The 26,333-nt window shown below is 43.1% G+C and overlaps 1 protein-coding gene across 3 annotated transcripts in view; it reads left to right on the forward strand.

Annotated features, from left to right (window-relative positions):
- Positions 1-910: 910 nt before the first annotated feature.
- ATG14 (autophagy related 14) overlaps positions 911-26,333 on the forward strand; it is a 39,827-nt gene continuing 14,404 nt past the window's right edge. For all 3 annotated transcript variants that reach the window (XR_011471935.1, XR_011471936.1, XM_070419302.1), the window contains exons 1-5: positions 911-1,132; positions 17,282-17,344; positions 19,127-19,169; positions 20,277-20,358; positions 21,874-22,111. Coding sequence is in view for 1 of the 3 variants with exons in the window: in XM_070419302.1 (XP_070275403.1) it covers positions 912-1,132; positions 17,282-17,344; positions 19,127-19,169; positions 20,277-20,358; positions 21,874-22,111 (647 nt within the window). In the remaining 2 variants the exon portion in view is untranslated. The remainder of the gene's footprint in view (positions 1,133-17,281; positions 17,345-19,126; positions 19,170-20,276; positions 20,359-21,873; positions 22,112-26,333) is intronic.

Raw genomic sequence — 26,333 nt, forward strand, 5'->3', positions numbered from 1 at the left:
TTGGGAATCACTGGTCTAGATAATTTGACCTATAAGCCCACTTTTCTTTTTTCCTTCTGTGGCTTAGGAGCATATTCAAACACTAATTACAGTACTCTGTTAACAATCTTATGACCCACCTTATTTACCCCTCCCTGGAAAAGAAACTGGGAGTAATCCTATTTAGGTTATTTTCTGTCTAGTTCAAATTCTTTCTCAGAGCATGGCCCAGACAGAGTGGGTAGGGGAGGAATGTTGGCCATTACTTTAAAATTATCTTTTCAGAAAGATAAAAAGGTGATTTCTACGTTCAGTAGTGTGGCTGTTTCCACTGGTTAGCTATTTGTAAACTATTATCAGATTATTAAACGTGTTCACTTATAATTATCACGATGCTGGTTAGGTAGGTACATCTCCATTAAGCAGATGAGAACACAAGCCAAGAGAGGTTTGGAATTTGCCCCAAATCACACAGCCATTAAGGAAGTGGGTGAGCCGCAATGAGACCTCATTCCAAGACCCAGCCCTTCACCAACCTTGTTTGGAGTCGTTTTAGCCAAATTTTAAAGCATCAAGCGAATTAAAGGAAGTCCCTTATTTTGTTCCCAATCCGTTTTCCCAGACTCCTTGGGGCATCGTATGACTGACTATTTCTGGCACGAGTCAGAGACGTAAATCTGTGGCCTTGGCACGATCCCGCGAGGATGACATTTTGTTGGCGGACTCGCCCCTCCAGCAGAACTTCTGCTTCGGGACACGCCGCCCCTCCGCGGACGGGAAAGGCAACGGCGACCCGCCCCCGGGAGGCGGGGCCAGGGCCTCGCCGGGACCCCGGCCCGCGCTCCTGGCGCCTCCCAGGCCCCGCCCCCTCGCCCAGGATGCATCTGGTTGAAAACAAAATCCCACGTGACTGGCTCCGCTCTCAGGCTATCATGGCGGCTCCCAGTGGGAAGGGAGCCCGGGCGCCGGAGGCTCCGGGCTGCGGGCCCCGGCCGCTCGCCCGGGACCTGGTGGACGACGTGGACTACGTGGAGGGGCTGTACGTGGCGGTGGAGCGGTGCCCGCTGTGCAACACCACCCGCCGGCGGCTGACCTGCGCCAAGTGCGTCCAGAACGGCGACTTCGTCTACTTCGACGGCCGCGACCGTGAGAGGTACGGCGGCCGCCACGGCCCTATTGTCTCTTCCCCGGGCGGCTCCTCGGCTCCGCGCTCGAGGCTGGAGGCTGGAGGCTGGAGCCCGGGGCCCAGGTCTGGAGCCCGGACTCCCGCGAGAGGAGGGGGAGCTGGGGAGGGGAGCTACTTTGCTCCCAGGGAACGGGGTCGGGGTCGGGGGCTAGATGGGGTAGGTCGCCGTTTCCCCATAACCCACCCTAGAGCCTGGCCCCACTGTGCTCTGGAAAAGGGATGGACGGTGACTGGAGAGGTCTCCCCCTGTTGCTGCCTGAGAGTTGTAGTCTGAGCTCTGCTGCACTCCCATTCAAAGCTTGGTTTAACCTTTCTCTGTCTGAAAATACACTCATCCTCTAGGAGAGATCAGAAGAGAATCAATCAAGTAAGTGGTTAAGGAGGGATTCGAGCCCGGGAAGCCTGTGTCGCAGCTGGACCTTGTTATCAGACATGCTTGCTCTCTGTGGACTGGGACTAGCTAGTTGCTCCCTGGTTGTTTTGGAGACTAAGGAGTTTGGGCATGTGTTTTGGCCTTGTTTTCAGCCATGAGTTCAGAGAATTAAATTTAGGAACAAGTTTTGAAATCAAAACAGAGCTACAAGTCCTTGGTTAAGGTAGTTGAAGAGTTGGTGTGTTTAGTTGAAGGGTCTCTCTCCCAACTTTTATTTCACTAAGATCAGCTAACTTTTCTATTGCAAAAGTTCAGGCAGTAATTCACTTAATCCAAAAAGTTATTATCCCCAACTTACTGCTGAGTAAACTGCATAGTAAGTGCCCTCTCCTCGGACACATAGTTGAGTGTAGGGACCAGAATGAAGATCCAGACATCCTGAACTCTTATACCGTGCATTTAACCACTAGTTTGTACAGCCTTTATGTTTGGATTATATTTGGAAATGTTTTGAGTTCCTAGTTTTCCTCTGATCATGAATGGAGTTTGGTTCTTTTTTTTTTTTTTTCCTGCTTTGAGATTTGTAGAATATAATCTTTAGTTCATTGCCGTGTTCCATAGATGCATTTGATGACTTTAGAAACTGACCTAATAAGTGATAGCTTTAAAAATTAAAGCAGTTTTTTAATTTTAAGAATACTAGGTATGAGACGGGAATGTCAAACTGGTCGAGTTTTTGAAGGGTTCAGTTCTGGATCTTCTATCTGTATGTTTTCCTACATCCATTCTTATGACTTAAATACCACCTATATGCTGAAGACTGCCAACCTAGATCCAAACCAGACCTCTCTGGAATCTAGAAAACAGCTGCCTGCCCAACATCTATATTTAAATTTGTAATAAGTATCTCTATCTTGGCAAACTGAAGTTATTTTCCAATATAAATCTGTTCCTCCCATGCTCATGCCAAACTCAGTAAATGGTAACCTTATTCTTCTTTGGTACAGGACAAAAAACAGTCTTCCTTGACTCCTCTCTTAATGCTACCCCATCTAATCCCATCAACAGACTCTATCCACTCCAAAAGCTATCCTAAGCTTGACCCTTTCATCACTACGCTGATCCACCAAAAGAATAATGCCTCACGAGCCTCTGCTTCCGCCTTTGCTTCCTTATAGTGTTATTTCCATATTGCAACCAGAGTAACACCACTCCTCCATTCCTCTCTGAAAGCTTTCAGGAGTTCAGAGTAAAAAGCTGACATCCTTAATCAGAGTTCTGCATTGCCTGTTCTCCTCTGTTCTATTATTTTCCCCTTACCTGCTCTGCTATACCACCTGGCTTCCTTGCCAGTCCCCAGACTCACAGAAAACACTTCTGCCTCATGGCATTGCAGGCTTATTCACACTGCTGGGAGCTCTTCTCCCCAAAATAGTCAGGGCTGCCTTTGTTTCCTTTAGGCCTCTGCTCATTAGAGAAACTCTTTTTGACCACTCAATTAAAATGGTCCCCTCCTTTCCCAGGCTACCTGCTTTATTGGCTTACATAGCAATTATCTCCATCTATGGCTTACATGTTAATATGTCTAACAGCCTCCACTCCAAAGATGTAAGCTCTATGAGGGCAAGACTTGGCCAGTTTTGTACTCTCCCATGTCTTCACATAGTAGAGGATAAGATTACAAGATTTGTTGAATGACTGAATGGATCTACCTCTCTTTCCCAAACTGTCTGATCCTGAATCATTTCCTTTTTATCCTTCATGGTAATCCCTTTGTTAGTAAGCCAGAAGCCTGGGAAATCTTTCATGTATCCAAATAATTGGCAAGTCTAATTTGATTTGCTCTAAAATAGATCTTGAATTTGTCTACTTCTAGTCCAGACTGCCTTCACTTCTCTCTTTGCTACTTATTGGTTTCCTTTATTTTTTTAACTCTACAACTCCTCCCCAGCCTCTCTGGCCAGCACACAACAGCCCCTGTAGAAAAGTAAATCAGATAACGTTATTGTTTTGCTTAAACCTTTCAATGACTTTCCACTGAGTTTAAAATTCAAAAAAGTTAATTAATTAAAAAGTAAAGCCAACCTCCTTACCATGGCATATAAAGTCCCACGTGATTTGGCTATTGCTTATCTTTAACTTTGGCTATAAGGTTGAGTTAAAAATGTAGGCTTTGGATTGATACTGCATTGAATTGAATCCAAGCTCCCTCACTTGCTATGTGATTTTGAACACGTTAACCTTGCCTATGCTTGTTTATTTCATTTTGAAAATGGTGGGGTTCCTGGTAGTGATTACATAAGAGGATGCATTAAACTACTTAGCATGAAGTCTAGCGTATATTAAGCACTCAAATATAAACTCATGCTATTCATGCTCAAATCATCAAACACATTAAACTTTTTCACCACTGGGCTCTTCCCCTTGCTGTTCCCTCTGCCTGGAACGCTTTACCTCCTGATTGGCATCTTGTCTTTCTGTGTTAACTTTAATGTTCCTTTCTTAGTGAGGCTTCCCTGACCTTCACTAAGGTAGATTCACACTTCCATCTCTCCCCCGGTTATTCCCTATCACAGTACTCAATGCCGTCTGGCACTGCGCATGATGTGTAACGTTATTTATTTGAGGAGGAGCTCTGCATCCACAATGTAGTTTCATGAGGACATGAATTCTGGTTTTGTTCAATCATCACCAGTATTTTGCACAGCAGCAGTGGAGCACACAGTAGGCATATTGTTGAAGGAATGATAAAAGGCAATAAACCTTTAAAAAATAATTTTTTTTCTAAATCTGAGCCTTAAAGTGAATTTTCAGGAGAGGTGTGTTCTAGTGGTTTTCTTTTTCTGACCAAGAAAAAGAGCAAATACCAGAACCATTCAAAATTGAGAGATAAAAAAGAAAATTTAGGGTTCAGGGACAAGAAGACTGCTAATAAAGTGGTCTGCTAAGCCAGCTTCATGTCACTTTTCCTTGTTCCCATTTCTGAACTGTGTATTCCTTAAGAAGAGGAGTTTGTTTTCATCATTCCCAGAACAATGCCAAATATCTAGTAGGAGGAAAGAATCTCTTGAGACCCAGAACCATTGTGCTAAAAGCCAAATCATTTTTTATGAGCTCTCACTGGATGCAGTTATCTACACAAAACATTCTTGCAAGTTACAGAAGAGAAAGGCAGGTCTCTGCTCTCAAGGATTTACACTGACTACTAATAAGTCTCCAGTTTCAGGGGTCAGAGGTTGGTTGTGAGCTATTTTTAGTGTTTATGAAAGTTTTGTACTCTGTGTTTTGCTTTCAGACTCTTTATGAAAAACTCCTCGCTAACTGTGGGAAATCACTTGGAAATAAAATATGGAGATTTACAGCACAGTTTAAAAACCCTTGTTTAACCTCTGATTCTTTTCAGTAAATTAGCCTAATTATCTGTGCTTACATGGATCTTGAATGTGATCATGCATATTAAAGTTCTTGTAAATGTTTTGTGTTTTTTTTTTAGTTTCATTAATGGGCTATCTGAATATACAGGTTATAATAGTTTCACTGGCCCAGCGTGGCTCAGTGGTTGAGCATCAGTCTATGAACTAAGAGGTCATGGGTTCGATTTCCAGTCAGGGCACATGCCCGGGTTGCAGGCTTGATCCCCAGTAGGCATTGTGCAGGAGGCAGCCAATCAATGACTCTCTCATCATTGATGTTTCTATCACTCTCTCCCTCTCACTTCCTCTCTAAAATCAATAAAACAGTGGTTCTCAACCTTCTGGCCCAGTTCCTCATGTTGTGACCCAACCATAAAATTATTTTCATTGCTACTTCATAACTGTAATGTTGCTACTGTTACAAATTGTAATGTAAATATCTGATATGCAGGATGGTCTTAGGTGACCCCTGTGAAAGGGTCGTTCGACCGCCAAAGGGGTCGCGACCCACAGGTTGAGAACCACTGCGATAAACATATATATAAAAAAATAGTTTTAACAGTTCAAGGAAAATTCGATATTAAAGACTAACTATCTCATAATAGTTCCTTTCACAACTAAGAAGGAAGCTTGTGTCTTTATATAATTTTGTAAAAAGTAAGAGTTGGTAGGCAGATTGGTTGAAAAATATCTAAACACTACTTTTTTGTTGTTCAGTGGGAAGACTTCCTTATACCACGGTATTCTCACCAACACTATCCTTTCCTCATCTCTCACCTTGGCCCCAGTCCTAAGACAATACCCACTTACTTCTCCACTTTTTCACCTGCCTTTTAACTTGTGTGCTTTTTTAAGAGATGAAGAGAAGTGATTTAAGCAGTACTCCAACACAATCCTTGGATTGTACTGGTGAACATTTTACAATTACAGGTCTTTTTTTAAAAAATATATTTTTATTGATTTCAGAGAGGAAGGGAGAGGGAGAGAGAGACAGAAACATCAATGATGAGAGAGTGTCATCAATCGGCTGCCTCCTGCATGCCCCCCACCGGGGATCGAGCCCGCAACCTGGGCATGTGCCCCTGACCGGAATCGAACCCGGGACCCTTCAGTCCACAGGCTGACGCTCTGTTCACTGAGCCAAACCAGCTAGGGCAATTACAGGTCTTTTAACAGGAATATAGTTTTCTGGATTATACATTTATCTGATACCAAAAATAGCACTGTTGCTCAATAGGGAACTGACAAGTTAAAGTCATCTTCCCAGTCAAAACTGGAAAGAAGTCAGTTATTGGTTTATAATAGGGGTAGGGATGGGATGGGGAGCAGAATGTGAGGATACCCAGAGACTAGCACCAGGAAAATCTGCCTGCTGGATTAAAGTGTGGATTAAAAAGGCAGACATATTTTATGAGCATTTTCAGGAATGATGCAGCATTACCTTCACTAATGAGTTTTAAGAATATATTACTACATTTTACCAGGAAACAGAAATATAGGCACTAAACAAACTGAAGTGTGATAAAGGATGAACAAGAAATTTAGACATTACTGAAGATTTCAAGGGGAAAACACAACCAACATCCAAAAAATTATCTTTTAGATATTTCTGTCTCCCTCTAGTATTCTTTTGGTTGTCAGTGACGATAGCCTGTCTATAAAAATCTGTTGTCTTAAGAATTCAGTTCTGAGACCACATTTGTATGCCTCACTCAGCAGAACAAAAGCTCTACAGGTAGATGATCTCCCCACCTTTAGACAAGAGTTTACCACCCCTACTGCTGTTTGATTGTATCTGCTAAGAAAATATAAGTTTGGTTTTCAGTCAGTATCACTGGCTACGCTTCATCATACCTTTTAGAATTTATGAAAGGCTTTCACATTTGTTATCTGTCATTTATTTCCTACCACAAAGCTGTGTGTTATTAACCTATCTTAAAAGTGAAGAAACAGAGGAGTTGTGCCTAGACTATGCTAATTTTTAAATTCACTTCCAGATCTGAACTGTATTTTTATATATATATATATATATCTACACACACATATATATATATATATATATATATATATATATCTACACTAATAAAAGAGAAACATGGTAATTGGCGTACGACCGCTACCCTTCCCATTGGCTAATCAGCATATCCTTATGCAAATTAACTGTCAGCCAAGATGGCGGCCGGCAGCCAGGCACTGAAGCGAGCAGGGAGGCTTGCTTCCTCCAGGAACTGCAGATTCCAACGTTCCCCGCCTCACTTGCCGGACTCTCGACTGCAACTCTAAGCAACTATTACTATGTTGCAAATAAGAAGCTAAACAAAACCGGCTTTCAGTCAGCCCCGGACCGCAACATTGTATCCATGTTTTCAGCAGCGAGGCCTCAGAGCTAAAGCTGGCCCAGAATTAAAAAAAAAAAAAGAAAACAAGGAGCGGTTGGGAGCTTTTAGTCAACTGCCAGCGGGAAAACAGCCCTCAGCCCCTCAGCCAGCCTGGCCAGGCACCCCAGTGGGGACCCCCACCCTGATCCAGGACACCCTTCAGGGCAAACCATCCAGCCCCCACCCGTGCACCAGGCCTCTATCCTATATAGTAAAAGGGTAATATGCCTCCCGGCACTGGGATCAGCGGAGCAGCGAGGCTCCCGGCACTGGGATCAGCGGAGCAGCAAGGCTCCCGACACTGGGATCAGCGTGACAGGGGGCAGCACCCAAACCTCCTGATCAGCCCTGCTCTGTGCCTGATAGGGGGGAGCTCTCCAATCCCCCGATTGCCCTGCGGCTCTGTGTGAGACAAGGTGCAGCCCACCAACCCCCTGATCGGCCCTGCTCTGTGTGTGACATGGTGAGGCGCCCCAACCCCCCGCCCCCACGGGCCCTGCTCTGTGTGTGACAGGGTAGAGCCATAACCTCCCCATTGGCCCTGCCCTGAGTGTGACAGGGTGCAGTGCCCCAACCCCCTGATCGGCCCTGCTCTGTGAGCGACAGGGGGCAGCGCCCCAACCCCCCCAATCAGTCTATCCTGAGTGTGACTGAGGGTGGCATTGCAACCTCCCGATCCGCCCTGCTCTGTGCATGAGGGGGCGGCGCCCCAACTCCCCAATCGGCCCTGCTCTGAGCCTGACTAGGGGCTGCACCTAGGGATTGGGCCTGCCCTCTGCCACCCGGGAGCAGGCCTAAGCCAGCAGGTCGTTATCTCCTGAGGGGTCCCAGACTGTGAGAGGGCACAGGCCGGGTTGGGGGACCCCCCCCCCCCCGAGTGCACAAATTTTTGTGCACCGGGCCTCTAGTATATATATATAGTTCAGTTTAATACATTCGTAAGATTAAGTGCTAAATCACTCATTATAATGAAGAAAAAGGAAACTAGAGTATATTATGTGCTAAGTGCCTGTACTTGATGCTTTCACATTTATATTATTTAATCCCTGTAACCAAGTCCTGTAAGCAGTTTTCCCATTTTACAAGTTAGGAGACTAAATGGTACTTGGTTTCCGTTTTCTACTGACTTAACCTTCATTCCTGCCAGTGGAGTGTTTTTACTGTATTTTCTGAAATCCTAAATATCTACACTAATAAAAGAGAAACATGGTAATTAGCGTACGACCGCTACCCTTTTCATTGGCTAATCAGTGAGTATATGCAAATTAACTGTCAGCCAAGATGGCGGCCGGCAGCCAGGCAGCTGGAAGCGAACATGAGGCTTGCTTGCTGCAGTGACTGCAGACTCCAACGTTCCCCGTCTCACTTGCCGGCCTCTGAACTGCAACTCTAAGCAACTATGTACTATGTTGCAAGTAAGAAGCTAAACAAAACACCAGAAACCGGCTTTCATTCAGCCGGGCTTTAGCAACATTGTATCGATGTTTTCAGCGGCCAGGCCTCAGAGCTAAAGCTGGCCCAGAATAAAAAAAAAAAGAAAACAAGGAGCGGTTGGAAGCTTCAGTCACTCGCTTCCGGAAAACAGCCCTCAGCCCCTCACCCAGACTGGCCAGGCACCCCAGTGGGGACCCCCACCCTGATCCAGGACACCCTTCAGGGCAAACCAGCCGGCTCCCACCCGTGCACCAGGCCTCTATCCTATATAGTAAAAGGGTAATATGCCTCCCGGCACCGGGATCAGCAGAGCAGCGAGGCTCCCGGCACCGGGATCAGCATGACAGGGGGCAGCACCCAAACCCCCTGATCGCCCTGCGGCTCTGTGTATGACAGGGGGCGGGGCCACAACCTTCCTATCTGCCCTGCTCTGTGCCTGATAGGGGGGAGCTCCCCAATCCCCTGATCGGCCCTGCTCTGTGGGTGATAGAGGGTGGCGCCCCACTGCCCTTCCCCTCCCCCCCCACGGGCCCTGCTCTGTGTGTGACGGTAGAGCCATAACCTCTCCATCGGCCCTGCCCTGAGTGTGACAGTGGCGGCGCCCCAACCCCCTGATCGGCCCTGCTCTGTGGGTGATAGAGGGTGGCGCCCCAACCCCCCTCCACGGGCCTTGCTGTGTGTGTGACAGGGTAGAGCCATAACCTCCCCATTGGCCCTGCTCTGTGCATGACAGGGGGCAGTGCCCCAACCCCCTGATCCGCCCTGCTCTGTGCATGACAGGGGGTGGCGCCGCAACCTCCCCATCGACCCTGCCTTGAGTGTGACAGGGGGTGACTGAGGGTGGCATCGCAACCTCCCGATCCGCCCTGCTCTGTGCATGACAGAGGGCGGCGCCCCGACTCCCCAATCGGCCCTGCTCTGAGCCTGACCAGGGGCTGCACCTAGGGATTGGGCCTGCCCTCTGCCACCCGGGAGCAGGCCTAAGCCAGCAGGTCGTTATCTCCCGAGGGGTCCCAGACTGTGAGAGGGCACAGGCCGGGCTGAGGGACCCACCCTCCCCCCCTGAGTGCACAAATTTTTGTGCACTGGGCCTCTAGTTCTAACATAAAAACCATACTGATGAGGACCATGTTTTTTCCCTATTGCATTTGTCCATAAACATTCCACCCTTACTAGTACATGCCTAAAAGCTAAGGAAGAAAAATTTGATGGCTAGTAATTCTTACTGTGTTCATATCCTAATTCAAGAAATAGTTACTTCTTTAACCACCTCCACTTAAACAAGGAGATTGCTGTGCTCTCACTTACCTGAGAAGCCTCACTGCCTTATTTCTATATCCAGAAATAGTCATTAATTCTTCTTCCACAATCTGGGCCCAAATCAGTGGTGGGTAAAACTCCCCACAGTAACCTAAAAACAGTGTGTTTATTTCTCCCCCTTACATTTAAGGAACTCAAAGAATATAACCTGTCTCAAGGGACCTAAGAACTTTAGATACTTTAAGGGGATTATATATGTACTAGTGGCCTGGTGCACGAAATTCATGCACATTAAAAGGGGATTATTTAGAGGAAATATTTTAATACAGTGGGGCCTTGACTTATGAGTGTCCCGACTAATGAGTTTTTCAAGATATGAGCCGTCTCTCGGCCGATTTTTTGCTTTGAGTTGCGAGCTAAAATTTGGGTTATGAGCCAGCTTCAGATACCCCACCGCTAGTTGCCGCAGCGAACGTCACAGTGAAGGCCACAACATCAGCCCAGCATCACGTGTCTCACTCGTTCACTTTAAGATTTGACATACGAGTAATTTGAGTTACAAGCTCTGTCATGGAACGAATTAAACTCGTAAGTCAAGGCCCCACTGTATTGCTATTTGCCCTTTCTCTATAATAGAAGTGTCAGAGATGAAAGAAAATTAGTAAAATGTATATGAAAATCTTCCTCCTGTCAGAGTCTGGGATGCACCACGGGACCCAGAGTCAAGTCCCTGCCCACCCATGTCCACCTCAAAATTGCACAAGACCCAGACCCGGCCGGCCCACCCCCCATTGGGCTAGATCCAGATCCGGCTGGTCCCACCCTTGTCAAGCCCCGCCGGGCGGGGGATGTGGCCTGAGATCCCTGTCAAGCCCTGCCGAGCGGGGAGCATGGCCTGAGGTCCCCCGTAAAGCCCTGCCGGGTGGGGGGTGTGCCTTGAGGTCCCCTGTCAATCCCCACCGGGAGGGGGGCGCAGCTTCAGGTCCCCCGTCAAGCCCCATGGGGGGGGTGGGGGGGTGTAGCCTCAGGTCTCTGCTAATTGCTCATTAAGACTCGTTATGGGAACTTGACCTCCGCTGTGGGTACAGCCATCTTGTGTTACGGAAACCCCCGCCTCCACTGTGGGCGCCACCATCTTTGTGGTGGAGTGATGGTCAATTTGCATATTCCCTCTTTATTCTATAGGATTTTTATAGTAGATGTGATCCTCAGGGAGTGAACATGAGAAATTTTCATTGATTATATATCTTTTTTCTGATTGTAAAAGTATATGTGTGAGTATTGTAGAAAATTGTAAAGTACAGAAATACATAAAGAAGGAGACAGAATATTTTTTTAGGCCTTCAATTGCTTATTTGAAAGTTTTGGATTTTTTTTCCTTTCTATAATATGTTAGTGGTTATAATACATTAAAGGTTTCTCAGACCTTCCTATTGCCATAACCCTAGGCACAAAGTAAACATATAGCCTTAGGGCGAGGGAAAGGACTGGGCAGGCAGATGGAGGGATTGGTTATTTTGTAAAAGGTGCTGTGCTTGGGACATCTAAGTGCTCAGTAGGTGGCTTAATAGTTGTAGGAGTTATAATGATGTTAATTATCTATCACCTAGCACAGAATTGATGTGGATCCCTAATAGAGAGCCTGCCCTGGTGCTGTTTTTCTGGTAATATGGGATATTTATGAATGGTAACCTGTGGATAGTTCTCAGTTGCCCATGATTGTCAGTAGCCAAGGCTCACACTCATTAGCAGCCCACTTCTATCCTCAATATCCCACTTGGGAGTGTTGATGCTCTGGTGCAGAGATTAATTTTTTATCTTGTGAAACATAATTTCCTCTGTCCATAATGACTTCCTTCCCTTCACAGGGCCAGCTCTAACTTATCCCAAGTCTTAGCCCAGATAGGCATAGCTCGCACAAAGCTCCCTCGGAAGCCTGCACTGGGTGGTGTGCTGTCTCTTGTACCACTGGGGTGCTGGGTGATTACCTCTCTCATTCCCTTTCACCTCTGTTGAAGGGCGAATGATTTGAGGTCAACTTAAGGAGTTTTTTTTTTTTTTTTTTAATGGAAAAGATATAATTAGTTGTAAAAGTATGGAAGAATTTAGGAAACAGTAATCAGTTTAAGGAAGTACCTTTTTAGGGAAGAAGATAAATCTTATAAGTGGAGAAATTTGGTAGATAATGTAGAAGGCCTTTTTAAATTGGGTGAGAAAATATAGGAAACTGTTGTAAAAGCCATGGTGCACAGTACAGGTTCACTGGCAGATTCCTTTCAGAAACCACAAAACACTGAAGTCATTGAACAAACCAACACAAAATTGATAAATGTATCTGCATAAAAGTTGGAAAATTCTGTAGAACAGAAACATGAGTAGTCAGAAAGCAGATTGAGGTGGGAGATTTTTCAAGATGTATGAAAGAAAAATGGCTAATTTCCCTAATCCTTAAAAAACTGTAGAAAGATGGACAAAGGACATAGAAATAACAAAAGAAAACTAAATGGTTAATTATATAGGGAAAGGGCATTCATTTCTAGTGAAATAAAGTATTTGAATTATGAACTATCTTTGGGGGAAAGGGGTGGGAAAGCCCATCAGGTTAGCAAAGACTAAAATGTGCAATGTTTAGGGAGGGTATGAAAAAACCGATTCTGTTACTGGTGGGGTTGTGAATTATCCAGAAGAAATTTAAAGATAACTGCCAGAATTTTGCTTGTAAATATTGGACCTAGCAATTTATTTTACTTATTGGAATTTCTCTTAGAGAATCTTAAAAGCTTGTAAAGATTTATGCACTAAGATATTCATTCATAATATTGATAATAGTGAAAAATTGGCAGTGTTTAATAGGAGTTTATATAAGTAGATTATATGCCCTATCCTGTTTGGCTCAGTGGATAGAGCGTTGGCCTTTGGACTGAAGGGTCCCGGGTTTGATTCCGATCAAGGGCACGTACCTCAGTTGCAGGTACATGGTTGGGCTGGTGCAGGAGGCAACCAATCTATGTGTTTATCTCATATTGATATTTCTCTGTCTTTTCCTCTCCCACTCTCTCTAAAAAATCAACAGAAAAATATCCTCAAGTGAGGATTTTTTTTAAAAAGTAAAATATATGAGGTCTATTGTAAGAAATTGTGTGTATCTGTTCAAGAATGAAAATCTTATATGTTCTGACATGGAAAAACATACATACAGAATATTTTATGTGATAAACCCAACTTGAAAGTACATATAATATGATTCCTTCCCCCTACTTAATAAAATCCTCACAGAGGATATGCTTATTGACTTTAGAGGGAAGAGAAGAGTAGGGGGGAGATATATGCCCTTATCAGGAATGGAACCCACAACCTTTTTTTTTTTTAATATATTTTATTGATTTTTTACAGAGAGGAAGGGAGAGAGTGAGAAACATCGATGAGAGAGAAACATCGATCAGCTGCCTCCTGCACATCTCCTACTGGGGATGTGCCCACAACCCAGGTACATGCCCCTGACTGGAATCGAACCTGGGACCTTTCAGTCTGCAGGCTGACGCTCTATCCACTGAGCCAAACTGGTTTCGGCCCACAACCTTTTTGTTAATCTTTCCATTTGTTGGAAACCATATTGAGAAAGCACAGACTTATGGGATGAATTTTTTTTAATTTAATTATTTTTATTATATATTTTTATTGATTTCAGAGAGGAAGGGAGAAGGAGAGAGAAGATAGAAACATCAATGATGAGAATCATTTATTGACTGCCTCCTGCATGCCCCCCACTGGGGATGGAGCCTGCAACCCAGGCATGTGCCCTTGACTGGAATTGAACCTGGGACCCTTCAGTCCACAGGCCAACGGCTCTATCCACTGAGCCAAACCGGCTAGGGCTGGAATGAATTTTTTATCTATTTCCATGAGTAGTGGGATGGAGAATGCAGAGAATGGATGAGTGTGCTGATGAGCAGTTGAAATGCTGACCCAGCCACATTCCTTGATATCATCTGCTGTTTAGCTTTGTTAACACCATTTAGTTTTAATTTCCTTCATCAAGGATACCATGACTCATGAACTGTTTGGTACAGTAGGAATTATCTTCTGTTTATTATTCTTGCTGTCAACTGTATTTGTTTTAATTTTGTGTGTGTGTGTGTGTGTGTGTGTTTCTTAACAAAGCCCAAGAGAATCAACCAGCTTTTAGAGCTGAACAAAGTTGTTTGTCATCCCAGTTTGTTCTAGTGCAAAGTGGAGTGGCATTTTTATGACATCTGAAAGGAGAACTTTCATAACTTCTAAAAGCAAGATTTTATTTTCCTCTGTCAGTTCTTTTTTTTGCATGGTTTGATGAATCTTGTCAGTTTGTCTTATCCTTCAGGTTACGGGACCATGAATCACCACATTTCCTTAGTGAAATAGAAATAAATACCACATTAGTTTCTCTTTTATATACAAGGAAATGGAAGCATAAAACAAATAAGTAATATGTCCAAGCTACAGAACATATCATTAGATTTCTTAATATTGTGGCAGATTTTTTGTTATAAGTTGCAGGCACACAATAAAAGCCTGATAAGTTAATTGATGAGTCTTTGGGTTTGTCTACATTTCACATTGTTTTCTGAGTTTTCTAGTACTGTTCCATGCACTAACCACCTTACTGGCCATTGCAGTGCTACCCAATAGAACATTCTGCCATAGTGTTCTGTTTCTACACTTTCCAATATGGTAGAAGCCAACCATTTGGGGCTATTGAAATGGGATTAGTGTAACTGAGAAACTGAATTTTTAAAAAATATGTTTTTATTGATTTGAGAGAGAGAGAGAGAGAGAGAGAGAGAAAGAGAGAGAAATCAACATGAGAGTGAGCCATTGATTGGTTTCAGGCGCCCCCAGCCCCCATGGGTCCCAACTGGGGACCAAACCCGCAACCTGGATATGTGCCCTGACTGGGAACCAAACCGTGACCTCCTGGTTCATGAGTTGATGCTCAACCACTGAGCCACACCAGCTGGGCTTGATTTGCATTTTTGTTTAATATATTATGTACTAGAGGCCCGGTGCATGAAAATTCATGCACTGGAGGGGGGGTCCCTCAGCCTGGTCTGCCCCCTCTCACAGTCCGGGAGCCCTCAGGGGCGGGAGGCGACTGGGCGATCAGGGGAAGGCAATGCCCTCATCACACTTGTGCTGCTGCCACTGCTGGCAGCGCAAGCCTCGGCCAGCCCTGGTTACCTGAGCCTCAGGTGGCCCTGGACGGCTGGGCAGCTGACATACAAGGCTTGCCTGAATCTCGGGCCGGCCCTGGGCGACTGGGGAGCTGAGGGGACTGGGGGTCTCTGGAGGCAGGCATGTGAAGTGGCGTGGCTGGGCCTGCTTGGGGGCGGGCCCAGCCTTGCCGAGCCTGCGTAGCAGTCAATTAGCATATTCCCTCCTTATTGGCGCCATCTTTGCGATGGTGTGAGGGTCAATGAGCATATTCCCTCTTTATTAGATAGGATTGTACATTTCCAGTGGCTATTAAACGGTCATAATTAGACCATTTGGGTATGTTTCAAACATGGTGTTATAGAACTAGTGTTTTAGAGAGGCTAGTAAGGAAGAGATTTTTAGGGCTGTTATTGTTCTGTTAAATTGTTTTTATTTAGGCTAGAAATTCAGGAGACAGGCAAAAGCCTGTCCTTAGACTGTATACCATGTTGCTGTAGCACCATTGTTTCCTTGAAAATAGTGAGCCACTGTTAACTCAATTGAAAATCAGTTGCACAATGTTAGTCATGCAATTCTAAAATCAAATCCTTATTAAGCAACAAGCCACATTTCAGGTGTTCAGTCGCCACGTGTGACTGGTGTTTACCATATTGAACAGCACAGATCTAGAAGATCCTAATGACACTGTTAGACACCTGCAGCTAGTTGACCTTATAGAGCACTGTACCCAACAGCTGTAGAATACACGTTCTTTCAAGGGCACGTGGAACTTTCACTGAGGCAAACCAGTGAAAGGCAGTCTCAAATCAAAAGATTGAAATCTCACAGTATATTCTATGACCACATCAGAATTAAGAAAATAACAACAAGTAAGTTACCTAAGAAAGCCCTTATATCTGGAAATTAAACAATATACTTTAAATAACTTGTGAGTCAAAGGAATCTTATGGAAAATTAGAAATTTCAAACTAAATACACTTCATCAACATTTTTGGTGTAGCTAAAACAATACTTAGGGGGGAATTTATAACTTTATATGGTTATATAAAAAGAAGGGGGCCTAAAATCAATGATTTGAGTTTTTACCATAAGCTGCAAAAAAGGGGCAAACCCAAATAGGTAACAGGAAGAAAATAATAAGTATGAGAGTAGAAGACTGACAGAAGATTCACTGCAATATGATATCCCTTCCTTTTGGTAACTTTTTACTAAGTAATTTTTTAGTCTCCAATGACTAGCAATAAAATAAGTGAGAAAAAAATGTACTTTAAAAATATAAGGAACAAATTAAGGATTAATATAAGGATTAAATTAAGCTTAATAATTAAATTTTTATTTTTTTGTTGTTCATCTTCACCCAAGGATATTTTCTCCATTGATTTTCAGAGAGAATGGAAGGAAGGGGGTGGGGGAGAGAGAGAGAGATACATCAATTGGTTGCCTGCCCCAACCAGGGCTGGGGATCGAGCCTGCAACTGAGGTACATGCCCTTGATCAGACTCCAACCTGAGACCCTTTAGTCCGTGGGCCGATGCTCTATTCAATGAGCTAAACTGGCTAGAGTAAAAATTATCTATAAAAATAAAAGCATAATACGCAAATCGACCAAACGATCGTCCGGATGACCTTCTGGACAAAGCCTGGGCTGCAGCCGTGGGATTGAGGGCAGCCGCTGTGACTGCAAAGGCCTACTCTTGCACGAATTTCCTGCATCAGGCCTCTAGTTTTTATAGTAGAAGCCTCAGTTTTTTTAAAATTCAAAATTCACATTAGTGCTCTGATGTGCCTGTTTGGAAATAATTTAACCTAGGGGTGGAAACCTATAGACATTTTATAAACCCATGACAGAATTTTGAAGCTGAGAGTTTGAATTTAACTTTAAAATAACCAAGTGGTGAGCAGCCACATGCATCCCATTGAGAAGTTGTGTACAGTACTTACTTTCAGTGACATTTCCAGGTGAGTCTGCAGAAATGATTGGCTTCCCAAGAGTTCATATAATCTGATTGAACTGAAAAAAAAAAAAAAGAATATTTAAATAAAACATTCCTTTTTTTTCTTACAGGTTTATAGACAAGAAGGAACGGTTAAGCCAACTTAAGAGCAAACAGGAAGAATTTCAAAAAGAGTGAGTCTTCATTTGGCTTTTTAATTTGTGGAAGTTATGTGGTTTAATTCAGTGCTGTGATATGCAGATATATGGATTGCTAAATTACTAAATTTAGGATATAATCTGAAAGTACAGAAGAGCAGTGCATCTTGGAGAAGCAAAATAGGAGAGTTATCAAGTTTCTAGAAAATACTGGGATCAGCCCTGGTGCCTGTGCCCAGTAGGCACTAGCGATGGGATGGATGAATTAAGCCCCCAGCCTGATCATTGGTATGTGGCAGACGGGTCCAGGACAGTAGGCATGCTAGACTTAAGTTAGTGATGGTGGCTCCTATAGGATGTTACTGCTTCCATTTAGCTTTCTTCTCTATCAGTGTTTTTGCAAAGTGTGGTCTGCAGATCATCTATATCAGAATTCATTAACTGAGGTAATGGTTAAAAATGCAGATTCTTAAAATCCTATCCTCAGGTATTCTGATTCAGTAGGTCTGAGGGGAGGCCTGGGAATCTGAGTTATTACCGAGCACTGCCGGTGCATCTCTCACACTCTGGATTTGAGAATTTTCCTATAGTCTCCTATCCCAAACGGACCAGTCACTGTTCTGCAGACACACCCCTGGTCAGATAAACACATTCATAAGTGGATTAAATAGCCTGAGATGCCTCACATTAGAGCAGTGGTTCTCAACCTTCTGGCCCTTTAATACAGTTCCTCATGTTGTGACCCAACCATAAAATTATTTTCGTCGCTACTTCATAACTGTAATGTTGCTACTGTTATGAATCGTAATGTAAATATCTGATATGCAGGATGGTCTTAGGCGACCCCTGTGAAAGGGGCGTTCGACCGCCAAAGGGGTCGCAACCCACAGGTTGAGAACCGCTGCATTAGAGAAACCTGCTTGGATTAATTTAACTTGGTTATTTCTCTAATTTATTCAGCCATAGAAACTATTTATTTATATTTAAATTCTTCCCTGACACCATGCTTATTTTTTTTAAGAAAGAGGGGAAGAGAAAGAGAGAAAGGGACAAATGGAAAGGGAAGGAACAATGACCAGTTGCCTTCCTGCACACACCAGGACTGGGGTTCAAAGCCTTTCAGTGTACAGGACGGTGCTCCAGCCAATGGAGCCACACTGGCCAGGGCAGAAACTTCTATTTTTATAGAACACTTCACTCCATAAAACAAATATTCTCAGATACTGGCTTGTGCCTTTTCTTTCTGTAATGATCTTAGCATTTTTAGTCATGAGTTCTCTTGTAACTATCATTAATTATGGCTGATGGAAATTATTAGTTATGACTGAGGACAAAGGCTCTGGCTGTTCTGGAAGTTTATGATGAACGTCTGCAGAAAGGCTCCGGACTGTGTTAGAAGTGCAAAAAGAAGAAGGTGAGAAAAAATTGCAGAGAAGAGAATTTGGAAAACACTTTGCTTCAGTCCCATTTTGCTATTTCAAGCCATTTATAAGAAGTTGTATTTAAAAGTTGTTGATTTTACATTTTTAAAAAAATATATTTTATTGATTTTTTTACAGAGAGGAAGGGAGAGGGGTAAGAGTTAGAAACATCAATGGGAGCGAAACATCGATCAGCTGCCTCCTGCACACTCCCTACTGGGGATGTGCCCGCAACCAAGGTGCATGCCCTTGGCTGGAATCGAACCTGGGACCCTTGAATCTGCAGGCTGATGCTCTCTACTACTGAGCCAAACCGGTTAGGGCTGATTTTACATTTTTTAGCTTTATAAAATTTAATTTTTTAAGGGCTTATTCTGTATCTCTCTTCTCCATACAGAGTGTTAAAAGCTATGGAAGGAAAATGGATAACAGATCAGTTGGTAAGCTGTAAGAACTATTTAAGTAATATTCTTTGTACTTGAGGTTACATGTTTTTAAGTTGGTGGTGCTTCAAAAATCATTGTGAGTTTAAATTTTTTTTTGTTCATTTTTGGAAGTCCTCTCTTTGAATATATTTGTAGTGTGGGCTTCTCAGATATTTTTTGGGGGACCAAAAACGGGGTGTTGACAGTTCATTAGGGAGCTGTAGTAAAGGTTATGAAGTCTGGTAGTGACATAGAAATATAAGAACAATGGGCTATCCTTTTGGAGAAAACGTACTCATCATAAACACACACAGTTTAAATGGAGTAATGATTAAATGTAAAAAGTAAACTCATAAAAATGTGACAAGGAAATAGGGGAAAGTTTTTATGTAATTTAGGAGCGAGGACCTTGATAAGCCATAAAAGAAAACATTTTATGTTTGTTTTGTTAATCCTCAGGGCATAAACAGAACTTTCTGTGATGATGCAAATGTTCTATATCTACACAGACCAATATGGATGGTAGCCATTAGCCACATGTGTTGAGCATTGTTGAGCATAAGACATATGGGTAGTGTGAGTAAGAAACTCAATTTTTAAAAATATGTTTTTATTGATTTTAGAGAGAGGAATGAAGAGGAAGAGAGATAGAAACATCAGTAATGAGAAAGAATCATTGATCAGCTGCCTCCTTCAAGCTCGCTCCTGGAGATTGAACCCATGTGCCCCGACTGGGAATCAAACCTTGTCCTCCTAGTTCATGTGGCTCAATCACTGAGCCACCTCGGCCAGGCTGAATTTTGTTATTTTATGTAATTTTAATTGACTTTTAAATAACCACCTGTGCCCAGTGGCTATATATTGAACAGAGCATGTTAAGAGAATATCCTGCAGCATATTTTTCTGTGAATTTCTCTTTAATTTTCTAACAGCTTCTGCATTGAGCCATAATAACACATTTTTTTTTCTTTTTGGTAATCTGACATAGTTATAGAAGCTATAATACATATAACAGTTTTCATTAGATTTTCTAAGATATACCTGAAAAATGGGTGGTGATACTGGGTAGATAATCATATTAGTTATGAGACCGTTTCTGATATTTATTGCATACTTTTTAAGAGATGGAAAATAATGTCCTGCAAGATGAGGATTGAACAGCTGAAACAAACAATATGCAAAGGAAATGAAGAAATAAAGAAAAGTAAGTAATTGGAGCCCCTCCCTCCAGCCCTAATAAAGAGCTCATGTGGAATTTCATGGGATTAATAAACTAGAGAGGCAGAGAAAGGGAGAGGAGTAGAGGTAACAGCAACCTGGAAAAGTTACTGCTTACCTTCCTCTCCTTATGAAACGTTTGTGTAAGGGATTCTTATACAAAGACCTTTAAATAACCTGCTACCTTTCTCACTTTAAAAAAGTTAAGGAACATATGTTTCCCATTTGCCTTAGCTAAGAGGAGACCCCGAGTCTAAGTTGGAATCCATTTATAAGTATTAGTTCCTACCAGAGGCATAGAATATTTTTTCCCCATTAGTGTATTTTATACATATTTTAATCTGTATTAATTTTACATTATACTTTTACTGATACTCTATCAATATGTGGTTATCAAAATTTAAGAGAGTTCTCTTAGAAATCCTACATCCTTGGAAATACTCTGTGTATTTCTGAAGGTCAGTGTTTAAAGTGTAGAATGAGTCACCATCAGACCTTGTGAATCCCTCTCCTGTTCATTGCTTTCAGAAGCAATATCTTGTAAGGGGTACATAGTGGAGTTAAAGCCTTTGAAGACATTTGTCCTCATACAGTTCTGTAGAGTTTCACAGGATTAACAAGAGAGAAGCAGGGCAGCATGATGAAGGGGCACCAGGACTGCAGATAGTCAATTGCTCACTGGGTTTGGCACACATCCTCCAAAGCCTCTGGTTCAGCAGCAGTGTAGGGACTTGTCATTTAACCTTGAACCTGGTGTACCTCTTTCCTCACGCTTCCGTGATGTTCACCCCAGGGGTTGGCTACCAGGTATCTGAGAACCGCCTCAAATTGCTGAATTTACTGACCTTGTGCAGTTCTCTGGTGATCAAGTTTAAAACTTTGATCAGCTCTAATAGATTCCTCGCACCAAAATACAAAAGCAGCAACCACAGAGAATAAAATGAATGGTTCTAAAGCAGTGAACTTAAAACAGTGGTTTCCATCCCTGGCAGAGAGATCTGGGAACCTTTTTAAAACCTAGAAAGGGAATTTTGGGACCCACCCTGGATTTAGAAAATACAATCTCATGCATGGGGACTGGGTCAGTGGTTCTGAAACTGTCTGTAGTAAAAGACCAGTAGTTTCTCTTTGATTTCCAATCTGTCATAAACTGATACCAATACTTTCATAAAGTATAATAAAATAAATTACTAGAAAGATGGTCATACGCTTGAATTTTATGGCAATGTCAAATTGCCATGTCAAAGAAAACATTTTCTAAACTTAGTCTGTGTTTCTGTACATCTCTTGTCTGATTGGGAAAAGTTTATAGACCGACCCAGATACATACATAGGCCACACTTTGAGTCCACTGCTCTGGGTGGTTCTGATGGTCTGCCGGGGTCCCGAACCCTGCTCTTTAGAACATAATGCAGGCTAGTTGCCATGCTCACAAGCTAAGGGAGTTCTTAGATTCCAGGACCTATTTGTAGAGATAATTGTTGAGTTTGATTTATTTTAGATTCTGAAGGCCTTCTCAAAACCAAGGAAAAGAATCAGAAGCTTTATACTCGAGCACAACGGCATCAAGAGAAAAAGGAGAAGATTCAGAGGCATAACCGCAAACTTGGGGACCTAGTAGAAAAAAAGACCATCGACTTAAAAAGTCATTATGAGCGTCTGGCAGATCTTCGGCGGTCTCATATATTAGAGCTCACCTCTGTCATCTTCCCAATTGAGGAAGTGAAGACTGGTGCGAGGTACAGTAAGCAAGTCTTTTGACTCTACATCAGGTCCCAAAATCAAGTATTTTTTAAGTGTGTCAGCACCTCATTTATTTGACCTCATTCTGGGCCATTGGCTTTCCTGGTAATTAAACTGAATGAAGTCTTATCTGCTTCAGCAAACACTGCACACTGCATGAAGTTGGGGAGGCAGCCAAGGTAAAGGGCGGTGGCCCTCAGAGGAGCTTGTGTACACTTACAGCTTCCCGATGAGGTGCTGACTCACCCTGATCAAAAAACCATCTGATGGCCGATGTCAGCTGCAATCCCAATCGGGTTGTTTATTAGTTATATGCTGTGAGGCAGGTTCTTGAACCTCAAAGTCAGGGATAATAAATGCCTACTTCACATAGGATCAGGAGCTAAAGTGGAAGAAAGCACCTGGTGCTTGGGGTTTCTTACATGGTGACAGCCTTTTACTGCTGACTAGCTGTTGTCAAGCGCCGGGTATCTTCAGTCTACTTTTAGCAGTAGTACATGGATAACCTATTGAGTCAAAAGACAACTAGTCAGGCCAAAGCTGGTAAAAAAGCTGACAAAACAGAAACATTATGCCACATAAAATTGTCGTGGGCCGGGGCCTGCCAGGGGAACATGAAAGAGGCCACAGATTCCTTTTGGAGAGAGCTTTGAACTCAATGAGTAGACACCCTCCCAAGTTAACAAAATTTATGGACAAGAAGTTATCCTTGAAATTAACTGGTGGCAGACATGTCCAAGGAATATTGCAGGGATTTGATTCCTTTATGAATCTTATGGTAGATGAATGTGTGCAGATGGCAACAACAATATTGGAATGGAGACTCACAATTGCATACAAAGTTGCAGAAGAGAAAATGGAGAAAAACTTTCTCCTTTCTTCCTGTGCTGTTTACATTTTTCTGTTAGTATATATTAGTATATACTGTTAAATTTTTTTAAGCTGATGATTTCGAAGTTATCTCTATAAGATTTCGTGTTTATTCTTTTTTTTTTTTTTAAACAATTCTATTTTATTATGTTTTTAAATCCTCACCCGGGGATATTTTTCCATTGATTTTTAGGGAGAGTGGAAAAGAGAGAGGGAAAGACAGAGAGAAACATCGATGTGAGAGAAACACATCGATTGGTTGCCTCCTGCACAAGCCCTGACGAGGGCCCAGGCCGGGGAGGAGCCTGCAACCGAGGTACGTGCCCTTGACTGGAATCGAACCCGGGACCCTTCAGTCCACAGGCCGATGCTCTGTCCACTGAGCCAAACCGGCTAGGGCTCATGTTCATTCTTATTTCTCAAACTTCTTGAGTGGGAGAAGGAGGAAGTAGTATTACAGCTTGGAGCTGGCCTAGTCCCCCTGCCTTAACCGTGATAGCCGGTAGGAGTTATGCTATGTGTGTTGTGGCAGAAGGAAAAAGGATCGAGAACCACTGGCCGAGAGAACAGAATCTAAACTTAGTGCAGTGCAAAAGGCCCTTCCCAGTCTCCCATTTCCTACCCACCTTTCCAATACCGTCTCCTGGCACTTCCTTTGTGTATTCTATACAACCCCACTGATCATCTCTGCTCCCAAACACACTGTGTCCTTCCCCTCCTGTGCATTTGTGCCTGCTGTGACTTCTCATTCCCATCATGCTTCAGACCAGCAGATCTCCAAGTGTGGTCTGTGGGCTCTGTGGGTCCCTACAACCCTTTCAGGGGGTCCATGCAGTCAAACTGTTTTTATTTTTTTTATTTTATTTATTTATTTTTTATTTTTTTAAATCTTTATTGTTCAGATTATTACATTTGTTCCTCTTTTTTCCCCCCATAACTCCCCTCCTTCCAGCTCCCACCCCACCCTCCACCCTCACTCCCCACCCACTGAGTTCATCCATAGGTGCATGATTTTTGTCCAGTCACTTCCCGCATCTCCCACACCCCTTTTCCCCCAAGAATAGTCAGTCCATTCCCTTTCTATGTCCCTGATTCATTATAGTCACCAGTTCATTCTGTACATCAGGTTATTTATTCACTTGATTCTTAGATTCATTTGTTGATAGATGCATATTTGTTGTTCATAATTTGTATCTTTACCTTTTTCTTCTTCTTCCTCTTCTTAAAGGATACCTTTCAGCATTTCATATAATACTGGTTTGGCGGTGATGAACTCCTTTAGTTTTTCCTTATCTGTGAAGCTCTTTATCTGACCTTCAATTCTGAATGATAGCTTTGCTGGATAAAGTAATCTTGGTTGTAGGTTCTTGGTATTCAGCACTTTGAATATTTCTTGCCATTCCCTTCTGGCCTGCAAAGTTTCTGTTGAGAAATCAGCTGACAGTCGTATGGGTATTCCCTTGTAGGTAATTGAGCCTCTTTCTCTTGCTGCTTTTAAGATTTTCTCTTTGTCTTTTGCTCTTGGCATTTTAATGATGATGTGTCTTGGTGTGGTCCTCTTTGGATTCCTTTTGTTTGGGGTTCTCTGCGCTTCTTGGACCTGTAAGTCCATTTCTTTCTCCAGGTGGGGGAAGTTTTCTGCCATTATTTCTTGAAATAGGTTTTCAATATCTTGCTGTCTCTCATCTTCTGGCACTCCAATGACTCTGATATTAGTCCGCTTAAAGCTGTCCCAGAGGCTCCTTACACTATCTTCACACTTTCGGATTCTTTTTTCATTTTGCTTTTCCAATTGGGTGTTTTTGGTCGAATCTTTGGTTTGATTCTTGTGCTCCTCTGGTCTGCTATTGGGTATAATATTCTTTATTTCAGTCCGTGTATGCTTACTTTCTAATTTCTTTATCGTAGCATCGAGGGTCTCATTAGTTTTCGTGAGGCTCTGCACAAATTTATGGCAAGCCCTCAAAATTGCGATTCTTAGCTCCATATCCTCCATTTCTGTCATGTTTTTTTGTCTCCGCATCTTTTATGCTTTCTTGGTGCACCCCCTTGTGGTCTCTGTGCGCAGTCTTGTTCTAGCCAAGCCTTAATTGTTGTAGTTAACACTAGAGGGATTTGACCACCAGGCCGACTGGCTGTGGAAATTAGCTGTGGGAAAACTTCAGTCCTCAGGGGAGGCGCTAGTCCAGCCCTTGCCTGAGGCGATCGGCAAATGGCTGTGCGCAGGGTTTGGGCGGGGCGGGCTCAACAGGGCGGGGGGGAGGGAGCAGCTATGGCCGCTCTCAGTCCGTCCCCAGGGGCTCTGCCTCTCTGTCCCAGCAATCGCTGCAAACCTCGGAGGGGCCGTAGCCAGACAGTCCCGCTTCTCCCGTTTGAGTCTGGGTCCCTAGAGACTCGCCTGGATCTGTAGCCCAGAGTCTGAGACTCACTCCTGATTGAAAACGACAATCGCGCCCTCAGCCGCCAGCCCGCTTTGCGCGCGCACCCTCACCACCGCACCGCCGTACCTTTAAATTTTCCACACTGCGCCTTCGCTGAGCGTCGGAATGCTGTTGTTTTTGCTTCTAGTTGAAGAGACTCTCCTCAGCCAGCCTTCCCGTGGTTCTGGTTGATGTCCGCTCCGACTTTTAGTTGTATTTTTGAAGTGGTTGTCCACGGCGGCAGTCTCCAGTGTTTACCTATGCCGCCATCTTCGATTCCCAAAACTGTTTTTATATAATAATATTAACACTTTATTTTCCTTTTTCACTCTGTTGACATTTGCACTGGTGGCTCAGAAGCCATGGTGGATAAAAACCTCTGGTGCCACAATACATTTCAAGGCAGACATTTCAAGGCAGTGACACCAAGCTGCAGTAATAGTCATTGTATTCTGCCATGTACTTGCAGTATTAAAACAAAAACAAAAACCAGTTTTGCAGCAATAGTGTTCTTGATGAAGCAATAGGAAATATTTTTATTTAAATTTTATTGGCTTGCCCTGCAAACACACCTTTTTAAGATAGCATATGATGAAATGGGAAGTGTGCAGAAGCTGCTTTTGCTGCAGACCGAAGTGCAATGGTTGGCTCAAGGAAAAGCACTTGAATGAATTGTAAGCAGTAGTTGCTTTTTTCATGGGACACTATTTTACTTGAAAGAACAATTGAAAGACTTGGGTATTATAGAGGTTTTTTAAAAATGTTGATCAGTGCTGTATTGTGTTTTTGACTCTTTACTAATGTACTTGTTTGAAAAATACAGATATTTTCATAAGGATATACTATGTTAACATGTAATAAGTTTATTATTTTTTAATGAATTAATAATTTTAAATGTTCTTGGATTTCTTATATAGCAAACCTCAAT

The sequence above is a fragment of the Myotis yumanensis genome, unplaced genomic scaffold, assembly GCF_028538775.1.
Source record: "Myotis yumanensis isolate MYYU_CA2020_CCGP unplaced genomic scaffold, mMyoYum1.0.hap1 SCAF_1, whole genome shotgun sequence".
NCBI lineage: Eukaryota > Metazoa > Chordata > Mammalia > Chiroptera > Vespertilionidae > Myotis > Myotis yumanensis.